Here is a 23,414-nt window from a genome sequence, read left to right as displayed (position 1 = left end):
TTCTCAGCCATTTATTTGTTGTATTTGTAACTGTTTTCAAACTCAGGGAATTATTCCTGGACTTTGTGGGCAAGAACCAAATGATTTAAATAAATAGCCGGTAGTAGTTTTTGCTTTTTTTTTTAGTTCTTGTGTAGCATTGACTTGGTTTTGCTCAAACAATGCTATAAGAGATAAGGAACAAGTTCAAATATCGCGTTGATATTGTTAAACTATCAATAGCCGAACTATAAACAAACAAAACAATTAATAATAAACAAAGATTTACAGTTCACACACGTGACTGGTATTGGTATTGGTATTTCGCTCATGATGGATGATCGTATCAGAATTGGCAGCATAAAACCCAGATCGGAACATCCCCATTAGCTTTTATTTTAAAATACATAAATAAATACATACAGTGGTAGATCATTTTTTGTACGTCCAAAGTTTTGTATGGTTTGCCAAAAAGTTAGCCAAATGTTTGGTTTTTGTATTTCCTCTTGTCTATTGTACAGCCAAACATTGCGCGTAGCAAACTAGTCTGTTTGCCCGCATATCATTACGCGGAATCGAGTACCCGAACAAAGAATACTACGCTTAGGACTCAGGTTTAAGTATTTCTTTATAAAATATGACTGCAAAATAACGCACCATGAGGCCAAGCGAGTTGCGAGTTCTAACATTTTGATAAAAAAAGGGTGAGAAACACATTTGAACTCAATAAAGAACTCGTCTGTCCTTCCCCTGTCTGCTCATCGCCGTCTTTGCCAAACACATTTTTTACCTTCAATCAAGGTAAAAGTGATGTTAAAGCACCACTAAGTAACATTTCAACCTTCATAAAATATTCATAACTTTTGGGATTATACATTGACTTACAACTAGTTGATTGACACGTCTGTCACGGTCTGAGGGGTCTGCACTAAGCAACTTTGAGGAGGGTGGCAGGAACCCTGCCACACAAAAAACTACAAATGTGCTGACTTGCTTTACGGCATGCGTTACTCACCCCTTCCCCATTCGTTAAAAGGCCAACGCCTACATGCTGCCAGAAAACTAAAAGAAGAAGAAGTACGCCTACGTGCAATTAGTGCTATCATGGCAGAAGCTACAAAACAACCAAAGAAACGAAAATTTTATTCTGAGGAGACAAAAAAAGGAAAAGGGAGGCTACTCGGATAAAAGGACAGTCAGGATTGTCATTGGCCCGACTTTCACTTGCTGGTAAGAACTCAAAGACGAGGAGGGAATTTCGACCGTTTCTGCCTTGGCTCTGTTCCTGCTTGACTTGTAAGTAACTTTCGATGCTCAGGTCAAAATGATAATGCTAAGGTTAGCTATCAAAAATTTCCCTGGCAGCAATAAATAGCCACCCGCTTGATAGTTCGCTGTTTCACACTATCACGACCAGTAATGCAACAAATTCAAAAGCACTGTATAAAGAAAATACAATGCAATGACTGCAAACTGCAATATAAAGTTTGAGTAAAACATGTAGGTTCCATGAGGTTACCATGAATTACCATTGAATTACGTGGACCCCGACTTAAACAAGTTTAAAAACTTACTCTGGTGTTACCATTTAGTGGTCAATTGTACGGAATATGTACTGAACTGTGCAATCTACTAATAAAAGTTTCAATCAATCAAATCAATCCTACTGTGAAAAGTAATACTGAATCATCGTAGTATTATCGTGTCAGTTTGACACTTTTATGCTTTATGCGCAAGTCCTCATGAGAAATGTGGTCTTCCTTTGGGCAAAACACTACCGCTTTGGTCCACTGGTGCCGCCAAAATCAACCAAAACCGTAGGTTCTTAAGTGGGGCTTTAAAATGTTCATTTATATGTTAAATTTCTCATTGTTTTCTACATGTAAACTACAGTTATTCTCTATATAATGTGTTTGGTGTTAATATTTATTGGATTTGCATTATTTTCTGTAGAATTTTTTTTTTCTGTCTTTGTACAATTCAGTCTTTGTCTGACCTTTTGGAACGGATTACTAATGTAAACTGAGGTGCCATTGTAGAAAAAAAGTATCTGCTCAATTATTGTGCAGTGTTCTTTACTTTTGCATCTACATTAAAAAAAATATAGACTACAGCTCCCGCTACCCTGCTGCAGAATGTCAGACTTCCTCCATTTGATTACAAACAGTGTCTGCTGCGCTTTTATTGCCAATTGCCACGGCAGCGAAGAGTTTCAATTCCAGGAAAGAGAGGGGAAAAAAAACGGAGGAAAGTGTTGGGTCTTATGTAACGGCTTCCTGAAACTGGCTTGAACCCAACCACCGTGCAACATGAACTTAAGGGAACTCGGACAGCGCTGCTTGTTTCCTGGGAATATCTGTACCACCCCCTGTTGACTGTGGGGGCAAAAGCAGCCTCCTGACTTCACCCACTGGGGCAGAGGGGGGGAGGATAAAGGAGGACAACCAGCGTCTGTCTGAGGTTGTTTGGCAGGAGTATTGACGGAAGTGAGGGGAAAGTGAGACAGCATAATAGAGAGAGTAAATATTAAATGGTTAATACATATGCAACCAACAAATACCGGTTTACAATGAGCGCCGATGGCACAAAAGAGATATTTGAGGAAGTATTATTGTAACACATATATTTGCAAACCCGTATCACAATCTGTGCGTGTGTAATCCTGTCTGTGTACTAAAGTGTGTGTGTGTGTAATCAGAGCCACATGTGCGTGTTTTAAGTTGTCTGTCAGTATTATGATTTGTCTGTGGGTAAAAAAAAGAAAATCTGTCCATCCATTTTTTTATGTTTGTGTAAAATGATTTGAGTGACACAGGAAACCTTGATTGGCTGTCTTTTCACAAGTGACGTTTTGATATGTTTCTGCCGTGAAAGAGTTGTGTGTGCGTAATCATATTTGTGTGTGAGTGTAATACAGTCTGTGTGCGTACTGAAGGCCTGATTTACTAAGACCCAAATACCATGCACTAGACCAGGGGTGTCCAAACTTTAACCGGCGAGGGCCGCATTCAGTACAACGGAAGGCTGCGGGGGCCATTTTTGACTAATTTTGTTCGCTAAAGATGCTAAAAGCCAACCAGTGTATGTCAATATATGCTAAGATAGCTGAACAAAACATCCCTGTTAGCTTTGTGTTGTAGGTGACAAAGAAAATAAGTGTCATCTAACAACGAGGGCTGTCAAAAATAACGATTTACTTCATGCGATCAATCACAAAAAACATTGCATTAATCATGTAAATACGCAGATTAATGACACATATTTTGCTCCTTTACCGTAAACGGACTCTAACAATTAAATTACATTTGTGACCAAGTATTGAGGCCTTTTTAATTGAATTTAAATTTGAAGTTAAATGAAATCATGCAAGCGAGTAATAGTTATGATTAATCATGATTAATCCGACTTCAAAAGTGTGATTAATCTGATTTTAAAAGAGTATCATTTGACAACATTACTGATAATGTCTCGATAATAATGAACTAATTCAATTTTTACGACCTGCCGAGGGCCAATAGAAAACAAGCGGCGGGCCGAAACTGGCCCCCAGGCCGCACTTTGGACACCCCTGTACCCGACCATGCAAAAAATAAAATTGTGTGTATTATGATTGGGCGTGTTGCGTGTGATCTACTAACGCTACATGGGCAATTGAAAAGCGGTGCAGACCGCCTTCTTTAAATAAGGATTTTGCATGTATACGAGGCTTTTACCACGGAAACGATACATTTTTTGTACATTCATTTTATCATGCTCCTACCTGTATGCGTAGTCTTTAACCGGCCGCGCACATCTATAATCCGTAACGCCTTTTGTTAATCCCAATCAGAAACATGTGCACACTGACACTTCATTCGGTGCGTGAGGTTGTGGATCACATTATCAGTGCATTTGTGCGTTTGGAATGACTTAAACGCAAGAAAATACACAATGAAAGACGTCATAGGAGATATAGTAATATATTTTCTCAATAAAAAAAAACCCCAAACAACATAAAAAATACAAGCAAGACTGCTGATCTTTTAGTTGGGATCTGCATAAATCCTAAAAATCTGCGCGCCTCCGCCTTTGTAGTCCGTGACGACACCATAGTTGATAAGCTTCTTCTTTTTCTCTATCTTCTTGTTATGTGACATTTATCCTCCGCTGTTGCCATTTCTAATTTAAAGTAGTGTAAAGTTCTTACTTATATCTGTCAGTAAACTTGCCATGAAAGCGCTAAAACATACCGGTGTAGTGAGTTTACATTATTCACCCAAGGAACTTTAGTTATTAGAGAGTTCCGGTCGGATGTTTTTTCACAGGACACATTTCCCGTGTTGTTGTTTCCGAAAGAGGAGATGCTCCGTTATTGATTTAAGTAAAGTCTGAATGTCATTAAAACAGTTAGCTCCATCTTTTGACACTTCTTCTACTCGCGTCATTGCCCGCTACACCGCTACAACAAAGATGACGGGGAGAAGACGCTGTCGAAGGTGAGCCACGTAAATAAGACCGCCCACAAAATGGCGCATCCGGAAGCGACTGTCAGAAAGCAGCTTGAAGATGATCTGTTTACTCTCTATTTTATGCTGCAGCTGTTACATATACTTTAATATTGTACATGGTAATTGTTATATATTGTATATATGATATAAACATATAATATCTCAGTATATATCCTATACTGTACATATATTATGTAAGTATTACATATATATGTTATATTTTATATTGCTTTTAGTCTATTTTATACCTGCATTGTCCTTTCCATCTTTTCCATCATTTGTAACTGAGCTACTGTGTAGAACAATTTCCCTTGTGGATCATTAAAGTTTGTCTAAGTCTAAGTTTGTTAAGTCTAAAACATAATCTATGCAACATTTTGACCAAAGAACCACCATTACATATTATGTAGACCACAAGGAAGTGTTTTAAATTTAGAAAAAATATATAATAATATGACTCCTTTAATGCACCCTGTAATCCGGTGCGCCTTATAGATATAATTATTATTATTTTTTTTTAAATAGACCATTCATCTGCAGTGCGCCTTATAATCCGGTGCGCCCTATGGTCCAGAAAATACGGTACATACATTTTTTAAAAAGAGTTTGAGTTTGAGTTTATTTCGAACATGCAAGCATACAACATGATACATCACAATTTCCAGTTTCTCTTTTCAACATGTTCGATAAGGGGTAGGAAGAAGCAGAGCTTATTTAATCCTACCCCTTTTCTTTACATAACAGTTGCTAAAACTTTTTGTTCACTTCCTGTTCACAATTTATTCACAATAAACTCGATAAGTAATCACAATAAAAATAAATAAATAAATAATAGTAAGAATGTAATAATAATAATTGGTGAAGTAAGTCATTTCATATGATGAGATAAGTAAGATTACTTTAAGAATGAATGAATGGATGGATGAAATAAATTGAGAATGTTTGTCATGGTTCTTCTTCTTTGTACTTTGTAAACACTTTAAGTTTGAAGAGTTTCTTGAAGTGTATCATATTAGTACATTGTTTGATTGCTTTGCTTAATCCAATCCATAATTTCATTCCACATACTGTTATACTGAAGGTCTTAAGTGTTGTACGTGCAAACAAATGTTTTAAATTACGTTTTTCTCTAAGATTATATTTCTCCTCTTTTTTTGAGAAGAATTGTTGTATATTCTTGGGTAGCAGGTTATAGTTTGCTTTGTGCATAATTTTAGCTGTTTTCAAATTCACTATGTCGTGGAATTTCAGTATTTTTGATTCAATAAATAAAGGGTTTGTATGTTCTCTATATCCAACATATAAAAGAGTCACACTACATCAAAACACCGTCTAATACAGTCACCTTCTATGGACAAGTGGTATAAGACTTCTCAGAAAAAAAATTGACTTTCTAATTACAGGCGGAAACACTATCTCAGTAGGAATCTGTGGCCAGCAAGAAAGCCCACAAAATGAAATGCATGTGCACGTGCGAGAAGGCTGAGCACATGGACTGAACGATATAATTAAGCTTGATTACACGAGTGTCAGCATGTTCATGTGCTCTTTTCCCCTGGCTCATGTTGGGATCAACTTTCTATTTCCGGGAGGATGATTAATAAAAAAAAAAGTGTGTTGGGCCGGAGGGGAATTATGGTGTGTCACACAGAGTTGCATGCAGGCTGATGATTACAGCTTGACTGCAGGAGTCTGTCTTGTCTGCGTGATAGGAAGTTGGGGTTTTGGTCTTCTATGCACGCTACTGTATGCCAAACAACATGCTGACAGAACTCTCTACACAGCTACAGTATCATTGCACATTGATAGGGAGGCTGGGGATTTCCATTCCTAAATTGTTATTTAGCATGTGAGCACCAATTCAAAATAGGACAGAGAGAAAATGAACACAATGGTTTTCTCTGCATTCTGGAAAGACCCTCCAATTATTTCCCTAAAAGACATAGTTTTGCTTCCCTTAGACTCAAACACTTTATTAGTGACCGTTTTTACAGCCTTGACTGTCATTTCCCTGCACGCAAATTATGTTCTTTTGATTAGATTTGAAACACACTCGGGATGTAACGATATGAGCAGTTCATGTTACGATTATCATTATTATTGCAGTATTGTTGAATGTGCATAATCTGTGCTTAATTCACTTAATGTTATTTTTTTAAAATAACAAATAAATACACCTCCTGTTAAAAAAAAAATAATTTTTTTTTGCATGTTTTGTGTTTCTTATGCGTGAAATTTTTCCCAGAGCAATTTTTCCCACAAATTTACATGTCTTCAAATACACATTACCATTGATAGAGCACATTTAGGTGTAGTTTAGAAATAGTAGTTGCATGGAAACCCTACTTGGTGTACTTAAAACAAAATGAATGAATAAATAATGATATTATTGTATCCATAGCTAACGATTAGCCCTTGTGTTACCTGCTAGCAATTAGCGCACCAGTTGTCATGACAACTGGTGCGCTAATTGCTAGCAGAAAATTGGATACATAAATTAGATACATTTGCTGGTTTCAAGAAATGTATTGCCTAGTGCATATCATTATGTCAAGATAATGACACTAGCATTTGCTTAATTTAAGAACATTTTTCAACATATTAAAAAATATTCTCAATATGTTGAGAAATAATAAACTAGTTTTTAGTATAAATATTCTGGTTTCAAGAAATGTATTGCCTAGTGCATATCATTATGTCAAGATAATGACACTAGCATTTGCTTAATTTAAGAATATTTTTCAACATATTAAGAAAAAAGGTCTCATATATATTTTTTCTATCAAGAAAAGTGCACTTGTTATTAGTGAGAATATACTTATTTTAAGGTATTTCTCGGTTCATTGAGGTTACATAATTTTACTTGTTTTAGAAACTCTTGACAAGCCAAATTTTCTAGTACTATTGGCAGATAATTTTGCTTAGTTCAAGTAAAATACCCCTCATTTTTGTATTTTTTTTTCTTGTTTTTGAACACTGACTTTTTGCAGTGCAGCTATTTGCGTACAAGTTGTCAGCTATTGATTACCACACCGTATTGAACAAACCGATTGTCAGCTAGCAATTAGCGCACCAGTTGTCAGCTAGTGATTAGCGCACTAATGCTAGGTTGCATTTATCTTGGAAGTTGGAGCTGGGAATGAGCTTAGCGTTCCAGTTACGAGGTCGGAAATCAAGACGGCCACGTCCACGAAAGCTATTTTAGAGCTTGCGTTGTCTAAGTATTAACAATTTATGGGAAAATATGAAACCGTTCTGCAACCTTCAAACACGGTGGACGAAGAGGAAACACAGATGCTATTGCTCGCGATGTAGAACGCATATACCACATGAAAAAAATGTAGTCTACACTACAGTAACGCATACTTACCAACCCTCCCGATTTTCCCGGGAGACTCCCGACTTTCAGTACCCCTCCCGAAAAAATTTCCCGGGGCAACCATTCTCCCGAATTTCTCCCGATTTCCACCCGGACAACAATATTGGGGGCTCGCCTTAAAGGCACTGCCTTTAGCGTCCTCTCTCACCTGAAAAGGAGACTATTATATATGTCTCCGTTATCCATAGGTTTATCTATAACCCATAAAGTAGGCAGGCACGGAGCTATTTCTCAGCGTGTGTTTATTCCAGCCGGCACGTTAATACACTGACTCACAACATCCGGATTCCCATCATGCATTGCTTCAAAACTACGGCAAGTAGTAATGTCCAAAAACTTAACAGAGACGAAGCAGAAGAACGAAGAAGAGACATGGTGACGACGAGTCAGAAGAAGAAGTACGCTTGCAAGTTCCAAAATGATTGGAAAAAATAATTTCAGTTCATCCAGGACAGCTCGAAGGGGAAGGGGTATGCTGCCTGCACATTTTGTAGATCAGACTTCTCCATTGAACATGGTGGCCGAACGGATATACTCATTCATGAACGGATTATATATATATATAAGAAATATTTGAAAATATATACACCCCCCCCCATTTCCCAAATTCGGAGGTCTCAAGGTTGGCAAGTATGCAGTAACTTTACCGTAGATAAACGTCCAACAAAATTATAAGAAGTGATGATAACGGATACAATAAAAGCTCAAATTGTTGTTTACAGTCAGAGCAGCCATCTTTGAAGCCAACTTGGGGGAGGGAAGAAGGCTCTGACTTTGAGTAGAAAATCGGACCTCGAGGGGCGTTCTAGTTGAAACTTCCTACTACGAACTGTGCAATTCCGACTTACCAGTACAAATAGAACACACCATTAGTGTTAGGTAGTGATTAGCGTACCAGTTTGCAGGCAGCATACCACTTCCCCTTCGAGCTATCCTGGATGAACTGAAATTATTTTTTCCAATCATTTTGGAACTTGCAAGCGTACTTCTTCTTCTTACTCGTCGTCGCCATGTCTCTTCTTCGTTCTTCTGCTTCGTCTCTGTTATGTTTTTGGACATTACTACTCGCCGTAGTTTTGAAGCGATGCATGATGGGAATCCGGATGTTGTGTGTCAGTGTATTAACGTGCCGGCTGGTATAAACACACGCTGAGAAATAGCTCCGTGCCTGCCTACTTTATGGGTTATAGATAAACCTATGGATAACAGAGACATACTGTATATAATAGTCTCCTTTTCAGGTGAGACAGGACGCTAAAGACAATATTGTTGTCCGGGTGGAAATCGGGAGAAATTCGGGAGAATGGTTGCCCCGGGAGATTTTCGGGAGGGGCACTGAAATTCGAGAGTCTCCCGGGAAAATCGGGAGGGTTGGCAAGTATGGTTGTCAGATAGCGTTTAGCGTCCTAAATGTCAGCTAGTGATTAGCGTGCTGGTTGCCAGCTCGCTATTGACGGCGTTATACTATATTATTTGAATATCTTAGTATTGCACATTAACAAAGGACATTTAGGACCAGTTTAATTTAAAACATATTTTTACACGTTATATAAGTAGGTATACATGAGTAATATACATTAAGTGACTCCATGTGTGACACTGATTTCTACAAAAGGTTCCCAAACACTGCCGTCAAGCTGGACAGAGCAGCTATGGACTTGGTCTGACAGTCAGTGATGACATGTGAGATGAGGTGTCGTCACACCCAGCATCCCTGTCACACCCACTCACAACAACAACCAGAAAGAGGAAACTTGTTTTTTCCACTTCCTTATGGCCATGGGTCATGACCACATGTATTTTTGCAACGTTCAATGTGTGACATGCACGCCACCCCACGCTGTCTTGACCCTATGACACGAGTCTGTTGGGTGGAGAATCCCCAGCCAAATAAACACCGACAACTGGTCAGGAAAGCTTGGCATAGATTGTGATACCATATGTGGACATAGTGTAAATACTGGGACTGGCCATGACCGAAACTAAAAAATAATGATTACAGTACATGAAAAACTTTGTTCGCTTAACCAGAAGAAGGTTTTCGAAGGTGTTTGAGGTTGGGGTCACGGCTCTTGAGTTATTCCATACCATACTCATCTGACCATGACATTAGGGACGTTTTGTGCACAGAATCTGTGGCAGATTTTTGAGAAAGTTGCGGCAAAAGTTACAACATTTTTAGGCTTATCAACTTGAGATTTTATGAATTTGTTCTCAATGTTTTAAGTATTTTTTGTAAAGTCACACTCAGAAAGCACAGGATTTTAACAAAAAATAGATAGAAAATACTGTATTGAGGTTTTACTTGTTTTATACAACAGAGACTTTTCAGATGACACTATATGGCAGTAAAATCACATACAGGTATTTTTCGGATTATAAATCACAGTTTTTTTCATAGTTTGGCCGGGGGTGCGATTTATACTCTGGAGCGACTTGTGTGAAATTATTAACACATTACCGTAAAATATCAAATATTATTATTTATCTCATTCACGTAAGAGACTAGGCGTACCGCATTTTTCAGAGTATAAGTCTCTCCGGAGTATAAGTCGCACCGGCCGAAAATGCATAATAAAGAAGGAAAAAAACATAGAAGTCGCACTGGAGTATAAGCCGCATTTTTTGGGGAAATGTATTTGATAAAACCCAACACCAAGAATAGACATTTGAAAGGCAATTTAAAATAAATAAAGAATAGTGAACAACAGGCTGAATAAGTGTTTATTTATATGAGGCATAAATAACCAACTGAGAACATGCCTGGTATGTTAACGTAACATATTATGGTAAGAGTCATTCAAATAACTATAACATATAGAACATGCTGTACGTTTACCAAACAATCTGTCACTCCTAATCGCTAAATCCCATGAAATCTTATACGTCTAGTCTCTTACGTGAATGAGCTAAATAATATTATTTGATATTTTACGCTAATGTATTAATAATTTCACACATAAGTCGCTCCTGACTATGAAACTATGAAAAAAACTGCGACCTATAGTCCGAAAAATACGGTATATCAGCAATCATCACACACACACACGTCAACCAATAAAAATTTGGTGGGGGCGGGTCATGGCAGAGTGCATTGTGAAAAAAAAGATGCTACCTGCTACTACTTCCGTACCTATGAAAATTGATCATTTCAACATTGGCGGTAACTTATACAAACTGAGAAGGGCTAAACAAAAATGGCACCGAAAAAGAAATCATATACTTACAAGCTGTAAGTAGTGAAATATGCAGCAGAAAACGGCAATCGAGCAGCAGAAAGAAAGTTTGGAGTAAGCGAGAAAAAATTTCCCCAAAAAATGCGACTTATACTCTAGTGCGACTTATACCGTATTTTTCGGATTATAAGTCGCAGTTTTTTTTCATAGTTTGGCCGGGGTGCGACTTATACTCAGGAGCGACTTATGTGGGAAATTATTAACACATTACCGTAAAATATCAAATAATATTATTTAGCTCATTCACGGAAGAGACGAAGCAAATGTCAGCAATCGTCACACACACGTCGGCGGTCGCCACACACATGTCAACCATTAGAAATTATGCGGGGGCGGGTCATGGCACAGGTGCATTGTGGGTCATGATGGCGGTGTATGGTGAAAAAAAATATGCTACATGCTACTACGTCCGTACCTAGGAAAATGGATCATTTCAACATTGGCGGTAACTTACAAAAACTGAGAAGGGCTGAACAAAAAGGGCACCGAAAAGGAAATCATATACTGCAGATTACAAGCTGGACGTAGTGAAATATGCAGCAGAGAACGGCAATCCAGCAGAAGAAAGAAAAGACATACCAGAGGCGACACCGGGGAGGAAGATTTCATGGGATTTAGCGATCGGGAGTGACAGATTGTTTGGTAAACGTATAGCATGTTCTGTATGTTATAGTTATTTGAATGACTCTTACCATAATATGTTACATTAACACACCAGGCACGTTCTCAGTTGGTTATTTATGCCTCATATAACGTACACTTATTCAGCCTGTTGTTCACTATTCTTTATTTATTTTAAATTGCCTTTCAAATGTCTATTCTTGGTGTTGGATTTTATCGAATAAATTTTCCCCCAAAAATGACGTATATATGTTTTTTTCCTTCTTTATTGTGCATTTTTGGCAGGTGCGATTTATACTCCGGAGCGAGTTATAATCCAAAAAATACGGTACTCTGAAATTATTGTCAATGACTGTACTGCTTTAATTACTTATAACTAATATTAATAATGAATACTCATAATTATAGAAAGAAACACCACCAACGGCTTCCATATTGTCCACTGTCTGCTCTGTCAACCACAAGCTGCAGCTGCATTTTCCGTCTAGGTTTCAGAAAACTGTTTGTCCATCCTAAACACTAATTTACCCCCGAACATTAAGAGCATGTGTGAACTGTTGAGAGAGATTAGTAGCGGTATTTTTAGTTGGTATATGGGAGACGATGACAGATTATCATCACACTTCAACATCTCTGTCGTGTCACTGCTGCCTCTTTGCACGGTCTGCGTTACAAACGAGAATAGGTTCTTACTTTGGATAAATAAAGGTTAAATACGTACTGAACATAATACAATACAAGTCAGGACACCTGTGTGGTGCTTACCCAGAAGGCTTAGAGGTGTAAACAGGAACAGGAAGTACACTGCAAAAACTGAAATCTAAGATTAAATATCTCAAATAAGGGTGATATTTGCTTATTTTCTGTCTAATAAGATAATTCTTCTCACTAAGCAGATTTTATGTTAGAGTCTTTTACTTGTTTTAAGGGTTTTGGTCCTAAATGATCTCTGTAAGATATTACAGCTTGTTGCTGAGATTTTATGACCTATATTGAGTAAAACATGCTTGAAACTAGAATATCAACTGATGCAAAGCGGTGTCAGTAACACTCACAAGTATAACACTACTTTTTTAAAGTAATAATTTCTTATTTCAAGCATGAAAAAAAAAATCATGATGCCGAGCGCATATCATTATGTCAAGATAATGGGACTAGCATTTACTTAATTTAAGAATATTTTTCAACATATTGAGCAAAAAGGTCAATTTTTTTTTTTCTACCAAGAAAAGTGCACTTGTTATTAGTGACAATATACTTATTTTAAGGTATTTTTGGGTTCATTGAGGTTAGCTAATTTTACTTGTTTTGGAAAGTCTTGACAAGCCGAATTTTCTTGTTCTATTGGCAGATAATTTTGCTTAGTTCAAATAAAATACCCCTAATTTTTGTTTTGTTTTTCTTGTTTTTGAACACTGACTTTTTGCAGTGCAGGTCTTAGCTACGCGGTAGGAGGGCAATTGTGCCGTTTGAGCAATAAAGAGTTGATATAGTGTTACATGTTGCTGTTCCTGTTTTGTCTACACGAGAAATTAGACAGTTGACAGTTATTTGAATGACTCTTACCATAATATGTTACATTAACACCACTTGGTGACAAATTTGATGAGCAAAAATGACACGGCTTCGCATACATATGCGGGGGAAGTTGTGGGTATTGAACAATTAGCGGGGGTGATTGAATTTCGCAACGTCGCAAAATCCTGCAGGGACTCAGTGACGAGACAAAGATAGGGTATTTTCTCAACTCTTCCTACAACGTTGGAAGCAAAAAACAGTTATCAGCTTTAGGTTTTATAAAAAACTGAGGGGTGCACGGACATCCCATCATCCATACACTAAAAAAGTGCATGCAAATGAAATACAATATACTTTACCAGATGGAGCCTCAGCAGACATATTGCGCAAAACAAACTAAAAAAAACTAGCAATATGCTGGACCTTAATATGACAGTTAGTAACCAGTACAGTTTAAATACACCAGGCATATACAATACATAGGGCGGCACCACAGTGGTTTATGGATCCTATACTGTACATTTTTAATATACTAATGACAAAAACTCAACTGAGCCCATATGTGTGATTGATCACAAATACATACAAAATATTTTTACCATTACACCTTGAAATAATAATCCAAATAAACGGTGATAATGAGTGAAAGTGAAAACAAGTGAAGAGGTGTCAGTTTGGATTAATGCGATGCGCCATGCAGATGCCTGGAGTATTTAACATGTTTTAGCTGGGATGGGATGGACTAAGCTGCTGACAAAGATCACAAGGTTTCTAGTAAGCACGTTTACACGGTTAGTGGGAGCAAGAGTGAAATGCGGACTAGTAGAAAGTGTAAAACGATCAACCTCAGCCACATCCATTTCATCATCAATGGCAATCAGCTGGAAGAGAAAAGTATGGTGGAAGAGTTAGTGCTGCTTGATTAGTGCGTGAAGCTCACACACAAAAATGTGCACATCACACACGCACACACGTACAGTTACTGGATTCACCCGTAACCATATAAGCAATTAATATAAGATTGTAAATAGAATTTTCTTATACCACATTTTGGGATTTTTTTTAAATCTATTTTGTTGGCTGTTTGGCTTTTTTTCTTCTTTTTTTTTTACCGTTTCTTGAATATAAGTAACTGCAAAATTGGTAGTCATGTCAGTGAACTGCAGAAGAAATACATACCGCTACATTAGCCAAAAAAAATGGTAATTGGTTACATGAATATTAATTACAAAGCGTGCCTAATTTACACTTCCTCGTCCATCATTTATAAGTCCAGTGAATTATATTTACATTGCGCTTTTTCTCCAGTGACTCAAAACACTTTACAAAGTAAAAGCCATTAGCTACATCTTTAGGCTACATATCAACCAGTGTGGGTGGCACTGGGAGCAGCTGGGTAAAGTCTCTTGCCCAAGGACACAACGACTGTGACTAGAACGGTGGGAGCGGGAATCGAACCTGGAACCCTACAGTTGCTGGCACAGCTGCTCTACCAACTGAGCCACGCTGCCCCAAGAGGGGAAATACAAACAATACAATAATAATGTAAAAAAAGAGGAAAACAATGTCTAATCATTGTATACTATATTAATTAATTGCAGTGTGTTTTTGCTTGTTGTTCAGTTGTTTTTTTTTGGGGGGGGGGGGATTCAATTATGTTTGACACAGTGGTTCCATGCAGAAATTAGGAAGTTGTCAAGATGTTGTTTCACTTTGTGGTTACAATTTTTAAATTGCAAATGTCAAAGAGGAAACAATCAAATTAGAAATAAAATTTGCACTGAACAGCTTTCATTTTTGTCAATATCATCCCTAGCTTTTAAATATCTCTTTTCTCTACTGCTGCACACAAACTGCATTTCAGATACTGTATTTTGGAATTAATTCTAGTTAGGTGCAATTCATGTATTGTGAATTTTTGGGGTTTTATCTCCAGGTTGTTTACATTTATTTTATTAACATAACTTATAACAGATCTTAGATCATCAATGTTTGACTCTTTCAGAAGCTTTTTTAGTTATGCATATTAGGGCTGCAACTAACGATTCATTTGATAATCGATTAATCTGTCGATTATTACTTCGATTAATACATATAATACAAAAGAGACAAACTACATTTCTATCCTTTCCAGTATTTTATTGGGGGAAAAAACAGCATACTGGCACCATACTTATTTTGATTATTGTTTCTCAGCTGTTTGTACATGTTGCAGTTTATAAATAAAGTTTTATAAAAAATAAAAACATAAAAAAATTAATTAAAATGGTTTTTAATTTAAAAAAATGCCTCTGCGCATGCGCATAGCATAGATCCAACGAATCGATGACTAAATTAAATCGGCAACTATTTTCATAATCAATTTTAATCGATTAGTTGTTGCAGCCCTAATGCATATCTTAACAAGAGCAAATCAACACGAAATCATTCAAAACAATGCTCAAATTCTATCTTTAGAAAACAGGCTTATATCAAGAAACATAACTATTCAATAGTTCACTTTTGGGCCAATCCTTTCATTTTGTTAGTTTGAATTTAAGAAAAAGACAAGTGTAGCAGTATTTTGTGATGATATGCATATGAATGCAGGCAAAGGATGTACACAAACTGAATACAAATCGAACATGTTAGTGGTAGCACACATAATGTTAATAGTGTTAATGATGCTTCACCAATACTAAATGTTACCATTTGGTGTTTCTCAAAACAATTATTATTGTATGTTATGACGAACAGTACGAATGAAATATAATCGACTGATGAAGGAATCTACTTTTCTCACACAATTTTGACACAAGCAATAATAGAAAGGCCTGGAAACATACACTATAATGACAAATGTTAAGTAATAATGAATGTCATCATTGCAACTGAAACAATTTAAAAAAAATATAATCTTCTTGAAAAATATTCTGGAGTGTGCTTTTTTTCCCTCTCATTTCATCCAGAAGAACATTTTTAAAGTGTGTGTCATTATTTGTTTTACAGAAAAGCAATCCTATAGCCCGCACTGGAGCCCAGTTAAGGCTTAAAAAGAAAAGGGCCTTGACCAAATTGATGGAATAATTTATTGAGAAGTGTGTCCGGATACTTGTGTGTGTATAGTGTATGAGTGACATTGGGGAAATCCTACGGGCGTTTGTGAGAACTTAATGTAGGTGTAACTATTTATTTCCTGTTTGTTGTGCTTATGAGTAACTGGAAAAGGGAGGCGCGTACCTTTTCCCCGTAGCCGCGGTCTTTCGTCATCATCTCCCTGAGTGTCTGCAGTACTTTGATGCACAGGCGCTCTTCATTCTCCTCCAGTAACTGCTTGGTGTGTTTAATGAGTCTGAAATGGAGGAAAATACTTTACACATACTATGTGTACTAGCTATTTGTCAATTACTAAAGTACTAAATTCAGCATAGAAGTTAAATACTTCATTGTGGGGATTTATTTTTCAAAATTATAAGAACACATTTGGTGGACAATAGCAACACAGTAAAGAAAAACATTATTCCTAATGTAGTAAAGAAAATAAATACAATAAACCTATTTTTCCCCTGCGTGGTATGGGCTGTCACAGACATGGGCCAAAATATTAAGAGTTGACACCCTTAAAAGGGTCTCTATACAAAGTAATCCCTATAACCGCATCGGCTTCACGTGCCCCTCTAATTTGTCTCTAATCCAGTCTGAGCTCTTAACAGGCGTAACACCATAGCCAAGTGTGTATCATGTGATATGTGGTTATAAGTAAAAAGCACAGCAAGTGTTTATTATTATTATTATTGAATGGATCCCCATTAGCTGACGCCAAGGCGACTGCTAGTCTTCCTGGGGTCCATATAGGAGCATACTGCGATTGTCATCATAATAGAATTGTTTGTCTTCTTTAATATTAAAAGAAAAACACACTGACCAAAATAACTTTGCTAAAAACACAGTTGAGACATACTTTGATATGAATCCTCCACTTTCACATTTCTTGCGAGCTTCTGTGTTCTCAGGAAAAAGCAACTCCGGTCGATGCAGGACATCCACGAGCACAGAGAGCTCAGCTTGGACCAGCGGCCGTAGACGGTCCTCAAGAGCGGAGACTATATCCTACGCAGCACAGAGGAATACAGTCAAAGCCGAGGAAATTATTATCCATCAACATCCATCTACGCTACAGTATGTAGACAAATTTCATGACATTTAAGGTAATTTGTATATATTGCATATATCAAGAACGCTACAAGTACAGTTGAACGTCGATTTATGATTGTACAAACTTTTTGAATTATCAACCACAGACCGTATAAAAATATGCTTTGGTGTACGAACCTTGTATCGGTGTATGAACGTTTCACCCAGAGTCGTGTATAGAGCGAGTATGGACAACCTGGTTTCAAGCAATCTCCTCGATGCCTGGTCAAAAGGCACTTACGTGATTACAGACCGCCATGTTACGCACCAGTTTAAAGCCGCAGCTAAGTGGTACTGCACTTCCTAATTTTACATTTATTTTAATTGAAGAGTGTTTGCTTTAACCCTCAAATCTAGACTCCAAACATCCCAGAACAAGCTAGTCAGGTTACTTTCTAGACCTCCACCCCAGATCACACCTCACTCCTACCCACTTCTCCAAAGTGGGCTGGCTCAGGGTGGAGGACAGAGTAAAACAACTTACACTGAGCCTAGTCTATAAAATTTGCTACACCTCCCTGATACCGAAGTACATGTCCATCTACTTCCACAACGTAAATAACCGCCATAACCATAACACCAGGGGGAGCCCCACAAACCACGTTAAACCCAGATTCCGATCTAACAAAGGTCTTAACTCATTCTCCTTCTATGCCACATCAATATGGAATGCAGTCCCAACAGGTGTAAAAGAAAGTGCATCTCTATCCTCCTTCAAAACCGCACTAAAAGAACACCTCCAGGCAACTACAACCCTAGACTAACACCCTCCCCCCACCACATCCCACCTCCCCGGATTGTAAATAATCAAATGTATATACTTGTTCTTATGCTTTCTGAGCTCACTATGTTCTCTGCTCGCTGTACATATCCTACCAAGTCAGACCTACACTGTTTCAATGTCCATTTCTCAGATGATATAATTGTTGATGACTGAAGTGCTGATATCAACCAAACCTAAAATATCTATATCTATTAAATATCTCAAATAAGGGTGATATTTGCTTATTTTCTGTCTGATAAGATAATTCTTCTCACTAAGCAGATTTTATGTTAGTGTTTTACTTGTTTTAAGGGTTTTGGTCCTAAATGATCTCAGTAAGATATTACAGCTTGTTGCTGAGATTTTATGACCTATATTGAGTAAAACATGCTTGAAACTAGAATATCAACTGTTGCAAAGCTGTGTCATCAACGTTCACAAGTATAAAACTACTTTTTTAAAGTAATAATTTTTTATTTCAAGCATGAAAAAAAAAATCATGACTTTGACACAATTGTGTCTCATATTAAAACAGAAGACAGCCAAATGGACTTTGCTGTTTTATTTTCAATGAAACAATAGAAAATACGTACTCATGTAGTAGTACAGTTGTTATTAGTGAGAATATACTTATTTTAAGGTATTTTTGTGTTCATTGAGGTTAGCTAATTTTACTTGTTTTGGAAAGTCTTGACAAGCCAAATTTTCTTGTTCTATTGGCAGATAATTTTGCTTAGTTCAAATAAAATACCCTTTATTTATTTTTATTTTTTTCTTGTTTTTGAACACTGACTTTTTGCAGTGCAATTGACGACAAACATTAGCACCGTACCTGAAAAAAGTTAGGCAACACTTTTGTAGCATTTGTGATTAATGACAATTAATCAAAATTCACGTGTAATTAATCTGATACCTAACTTAACCTGAGAGGAAATCAAATTACTCACAATCACTGGGTGAGCATGCATATTACCCTTGAGGACCTAAGTGGAGAAGCAGAAGCACCTGGCTTCAAGGCAGACGTGTTAACCACATGCAGCTATTTAAATTTTCGAGAATTCACCACTGACTCTAAAAAGCCCCTTCACCTCTTCGAGAGGGTCTGTCCTAAACTGAACTAGGTTATGTCATTGGATGTCCGTTTTATTTTGCACACCTTAAAGGGAAATCACACTTTTTATTTTTTATTTTTCCTATTGTTCACAATCATCATGAGAGTCAAGAAAACATGTACCGTAATTTCCGGACTATAAGCCGCTACTTTTTCCCCTCGTTCTGGTCCCTGCGGCTTATACAACGGTGCGGCTTATTTACGGCCTGTTCTTCTCCGACACAGACGAAGAGGACTTCGGTGGTTTTAGTACGCAGGAGGAAGACGATGACACAATGATTAAAGACTGACTTTTCATATACCGGTAGGCTGGTTATTTTGATAACGTACAGGCGAGCACTTTGTATTACTTTGCACCGTTGTATTATTTGTACTCTGCACAATGCTGTTCGCCATGTCAAAGATGTGAAAGTTTGATTGAATGATTGAAAGATTTATTGTTAATAAATGGGACGCTTTGCGTTCCCAAACAGTCATCTCTGTCCCGACAATCCCCTCCGTGGTAGCAGGAACCCCTATATACTACGGTAATTACACATCAAAACCCTGCGGCTTATAGTCGGGTGCGGCTTATATATGGAGCAATCTGTATTTTCCCCTAAATTTAGCTGGTGCGGCTTATAGTCAGGTGCGGCTTATAGTCCGGAAATTACGGTATTTCTTCTTTTAGGATTACGAAGATGATAAAAAAAAAAGCTTGCGAGGTGTGGCTAAAAGGAGTGACCGTTCAAAACCCTCCATTTTATATACAAACTGCAAGTCTATATACAATGTAGTAACAGCATCGTTCATAACAATATGCAATATGTACAATATTTACCGTATTTTGGTCATTTTAAGCATTACTGGAACTTATTTTCTCAGCACATTTATTTTCCTTCCCACAGCAACGCACTTCCGAATTCCGGCAACAAATGTATGATCCTACTTCTGGAAACCAACGCGTGTGTGTTATTAAATCATGACAGACTTGGTAACAGACAACGAAGACAACTTTTTTTTTGACAAGTGATGATTCACAACGTTATCTTTTTGAAGCTGAATTTACAAAGGACGAACCGCTGCTTATAGAAGCGAGCACGAAGAGAGGGTGAAACGTTGGAGCAGAGGGAAGCCGAGAGAGCGAGGTCTGCATGACTTGACGCCGCAAATGTGGAACTTGGAGACAAGCCACGCAGACATAAATGCTGTGCTTACCCAAAATAAACCGGAAAAAAAAACTCCCCGGCCAGCTGGACCAAACGCACAACTGTCCATCGAATGAGCCACTATAATATTGATAATGATACATTCAGCACGTCATGCGTGTTGTTACAACTACATACACTGTCGAGCTAGCTGTGTACAAAAAAGCTTTACAGATACTATAATATGATTTTTCAGGTTTTTCAGTCAGTACAGATTGGTGTCCGATTGCATTGTGTTGTGTATTACAAACTCAAAAGCCATTCAGCTGCTGACGCAAAAGCTAGCTTACCTCTGTCCGTAGCGAGTTTATGGCTAACACCATAGCATGCCTTCGCAAGGCAATGTTTTACTACGCTAGAAAAACAGTTTCTCAGTGTTCGCTCTTAGAGTAACAATGTTTCTACAGCTTGGTTTTTATACAGGTTAGGGATAGTAAATTAAATATTGTTGGCAGTTTTAAGATGCATTTTTAAGTGATTTAAAGACAGAATGGATTGATCCCATTGGCTAAATTGCTAGCCACCTAGAACTAGCAGATTATTACAAATTAGAATGCAAAAAAAACCCAAAAACCTTTTGTCTTTTTGTCTGTCATAAGGATTGTGAACAATAGGCACAATTCCAAAAAGAGTGCAGTTCCCTTTTAAGTTAAGAAGTTGCATTCTTGGTCACTTGGTAAGGATGGATGGATCAAAATTCCAACAAGCTGTAACTATTGTGTGACTTGTCTGATCTTTTTTTTTGCTGAGCTTCAGATGACCTAAACTTGGGAGGTCAGAGACTTCCAGCTTACAGAGTCATGCTACGACGTGACCGTTTCCCAGAATGTGAATGCAATTCAATTCTGCAGTATTGTGCCACTTCCCATTTATCTCCATGAAAGCGACATACATGTGCCTAATCAGGAGACATACAAGAACTTGCAGCTATGCTTTAAAAAAAAAAAAAAGTATGATTGAGGAATGAAATCTACATAGATATTGTCAAACGAACTGATTAAACAGTTTTTGCTAATATATATCAGCGACAATGCAATGGTCTCCATTCCTACCTGGAGCCTTTCAATGATGTTTCTATAGTCTTTTGAGGAGGTTGTTATCCCGGAATCTCGCCTGGAAGTGTTCTTGGCCGATAGTTTCCAGTTAAGGAGGCTCTTCTGAACAACATTGTTGGACTTCACAAACAAGTTGTTCACTTGACTGTCCAGGTCCACTGGGATTGCAATGGCTCTGCTTTTAGCTGGGTTGAAAATATGTGCACTTAGATACCAAATGCATTGATTTTTAATTATTTTCACCATTGTACTTTTTTTAACCATATTAAAAAGCAGTAAGCCAATAGATCGGGGGTTCATATGTGTAATATCTTACCAACGTCTGAGAGTACTTTGATGCAAGCCTCCACCGAGGCCTTCTGCACAGGGTTAAGCCAGTTACAGTGGAATACTCGAAAGACCCCCTGAAGCAGCTGAACGAACACGGGCTGACGAGTCTAAAAAAAACAAAACAGAAAGGTATATAAAATCGTATTACCAAATAATGGTGGATAATCCAAACTGTACAAAAACCATGACATCCCCTGATTAGGATGGACGGATGTATTCATACTATCAACATGAGGATTCTGTCACACCCGCAGTCACATGAAAAAAATTATTGGTATGTCACCCCGTTAAATATTCAGTTAGTTAATGAGAAATAGAAACAAACTGATAGTGAAATAATGATTTGATCAGTTTCTCAGTTTTCGCTCTTATAATAACAGATTCTATTAATCTCATGCAACAAAGCAGACATGGTTGCACCTCACATCGTATAATTCAGCATATTATATAAATTACAGTATTAGGATTTTTTTTTTTACAGTGATAATATTTATACCCTTACACAATCACCAAATTGTATATTCCACCCCATGATATGGTTTAGTGACCACAATGTTTTTAATGTTTGCTTTGTAATGTTGATTATGGACTGATAGTGACGATATTATCTGTATTGAATAAAATATTACTGGTGAGCCGATGGACTGATTAAGAATAGTACCTCAGAATATGAGTTAAATTTGTTCTATGACGTGGTTTGGATCTTGAAAAACTTGGACTGGGAAACAGCGCCACACATTGAAATTAATTATATCAATTTAACCAGTGCTTTTCCACCCCAAAAGACCATAATGTTAACATGTAACATGCAATTTAAATTTTTTTTATTTTTTTTTACAGCATTTACTTTGGATATCTGACTTCTACGGTATCTCCTTTAAACTGCTTCTCCGTCAAACACACCATCGCCGTTTTTTTCCATATTTTCATGGATAAATGTCCGCTGTTTGGATATTATTTTAACTCCCTTGGCTGGTGTTATCGGCTCATTCTGCTTCAGTATGATGCAGACGAGCAGTGCCAGTTTGAATTGCTTCACACACTCGGTCAGGTTTGTTGATAATGTTTTTCTTTAATTCAATGAATATTATCCACTTTTTCATCTAAGCACTTTCTTTGTTTCCATGGTTGGGGAAAACAAAGTTATGTCGGTCTCTAGCTGTAAAATAATGCCAGCAAGTAAGACTGTCAGGAGCTGGAATGCAGTTTAACATCAGCTTCTAGTTGGTCCTGTGTTGATATTTCAGTATTTCGTTGTTGTTCAAGTTTGTTTCGAACACGAACAGAGTTACAATTTGATACATCACATATTTCCAGTTTCTCATTACAACATGTCTGAAACGAAAAAGGAAAAAGCAGATCTTATTTAATCCTATCCGTTTTCCACTTCACAGCAACTACTAACACATTTAATAATAATAATAATAATAATAATGGATTAGATTATTATATTATTATTTGTTCACTTCCTGTTCTTAATTTGGAACATAATTGAAATCAATTAAATTAATGAATAATAAATACTTCAGTTCTTATAAATAAATAAGTTGTGATTCAAAAAATGACATTCTTATC

The 23,414-nt window shown here is 37.2% G+C and overlaps 1 protein-coding gene across 10 annotated transcripts in view; it reads right to left on the bottom strand.

Annotated features, from left to right (window-relative positions):
• The window catches only part of itpr1b (inositol 1,4,5-trisphosphate receptor, type 1b), a 205,407-nt gene that overhangs the window by 105,731 nt on the left and 76,262 nt on the right, over positions 1 to 23,414 (bottom strand). For 6 of the 10 annotated variants that reach the window (XM_062046059.1, XM_062046065.1, XM_062046064.1 and 3 more), the window contains 5 exons: positions 21,826 to 21,946; positions 21,507 to 21,694; positions 17,161 to 17,309; positions 16,440 to 16,551; positions 14,066 to 14,101 (listed from right to left, as the gene is read on the bottom strand). In XM_062046059.1, the coding sequence (XP_061902043.1) occupies positions 14,066 to 14,101; positions 16,440 to 16,551; positions 17,161 to 17,309; positions 21,507 to 21,694; positions 21,826 to 21,946 (606 nt within the window). The remainder of the gene's footprint in view (positions 1 to 14,065; positions 14,102 to 16,439; positions 16,552 to 17,160; positions 17,310 to 21,506; positions 21,695 to 21,825; positions 21,947 to 23,414) is intronic. The other 4 variants (XM_062046067.1, XM_062046069.1, XM_062046070.1 and 1 more) reach the window with 1 other exon arrangement.

Source organism: Entelurus aequoreus, linkage group LG01, assembly GCF_033978785.1.
Source record: "Entelurus aequoreus isolate RoL-2023_Sb linkage group LG01, RoL_Eaeq_v1.1, whole genome shotgun sequence".
NCBI lineage: Eukaryota > Metazoa > Chordata > Actinopteri > Syngnathiformes > Syngnathidae > Entelurus > Entelurus aequoreus.
Note: the sequence above shows the minus strand (reverse complement) of the source record. Positions and strands in the feature narration are given on the sequence as shown.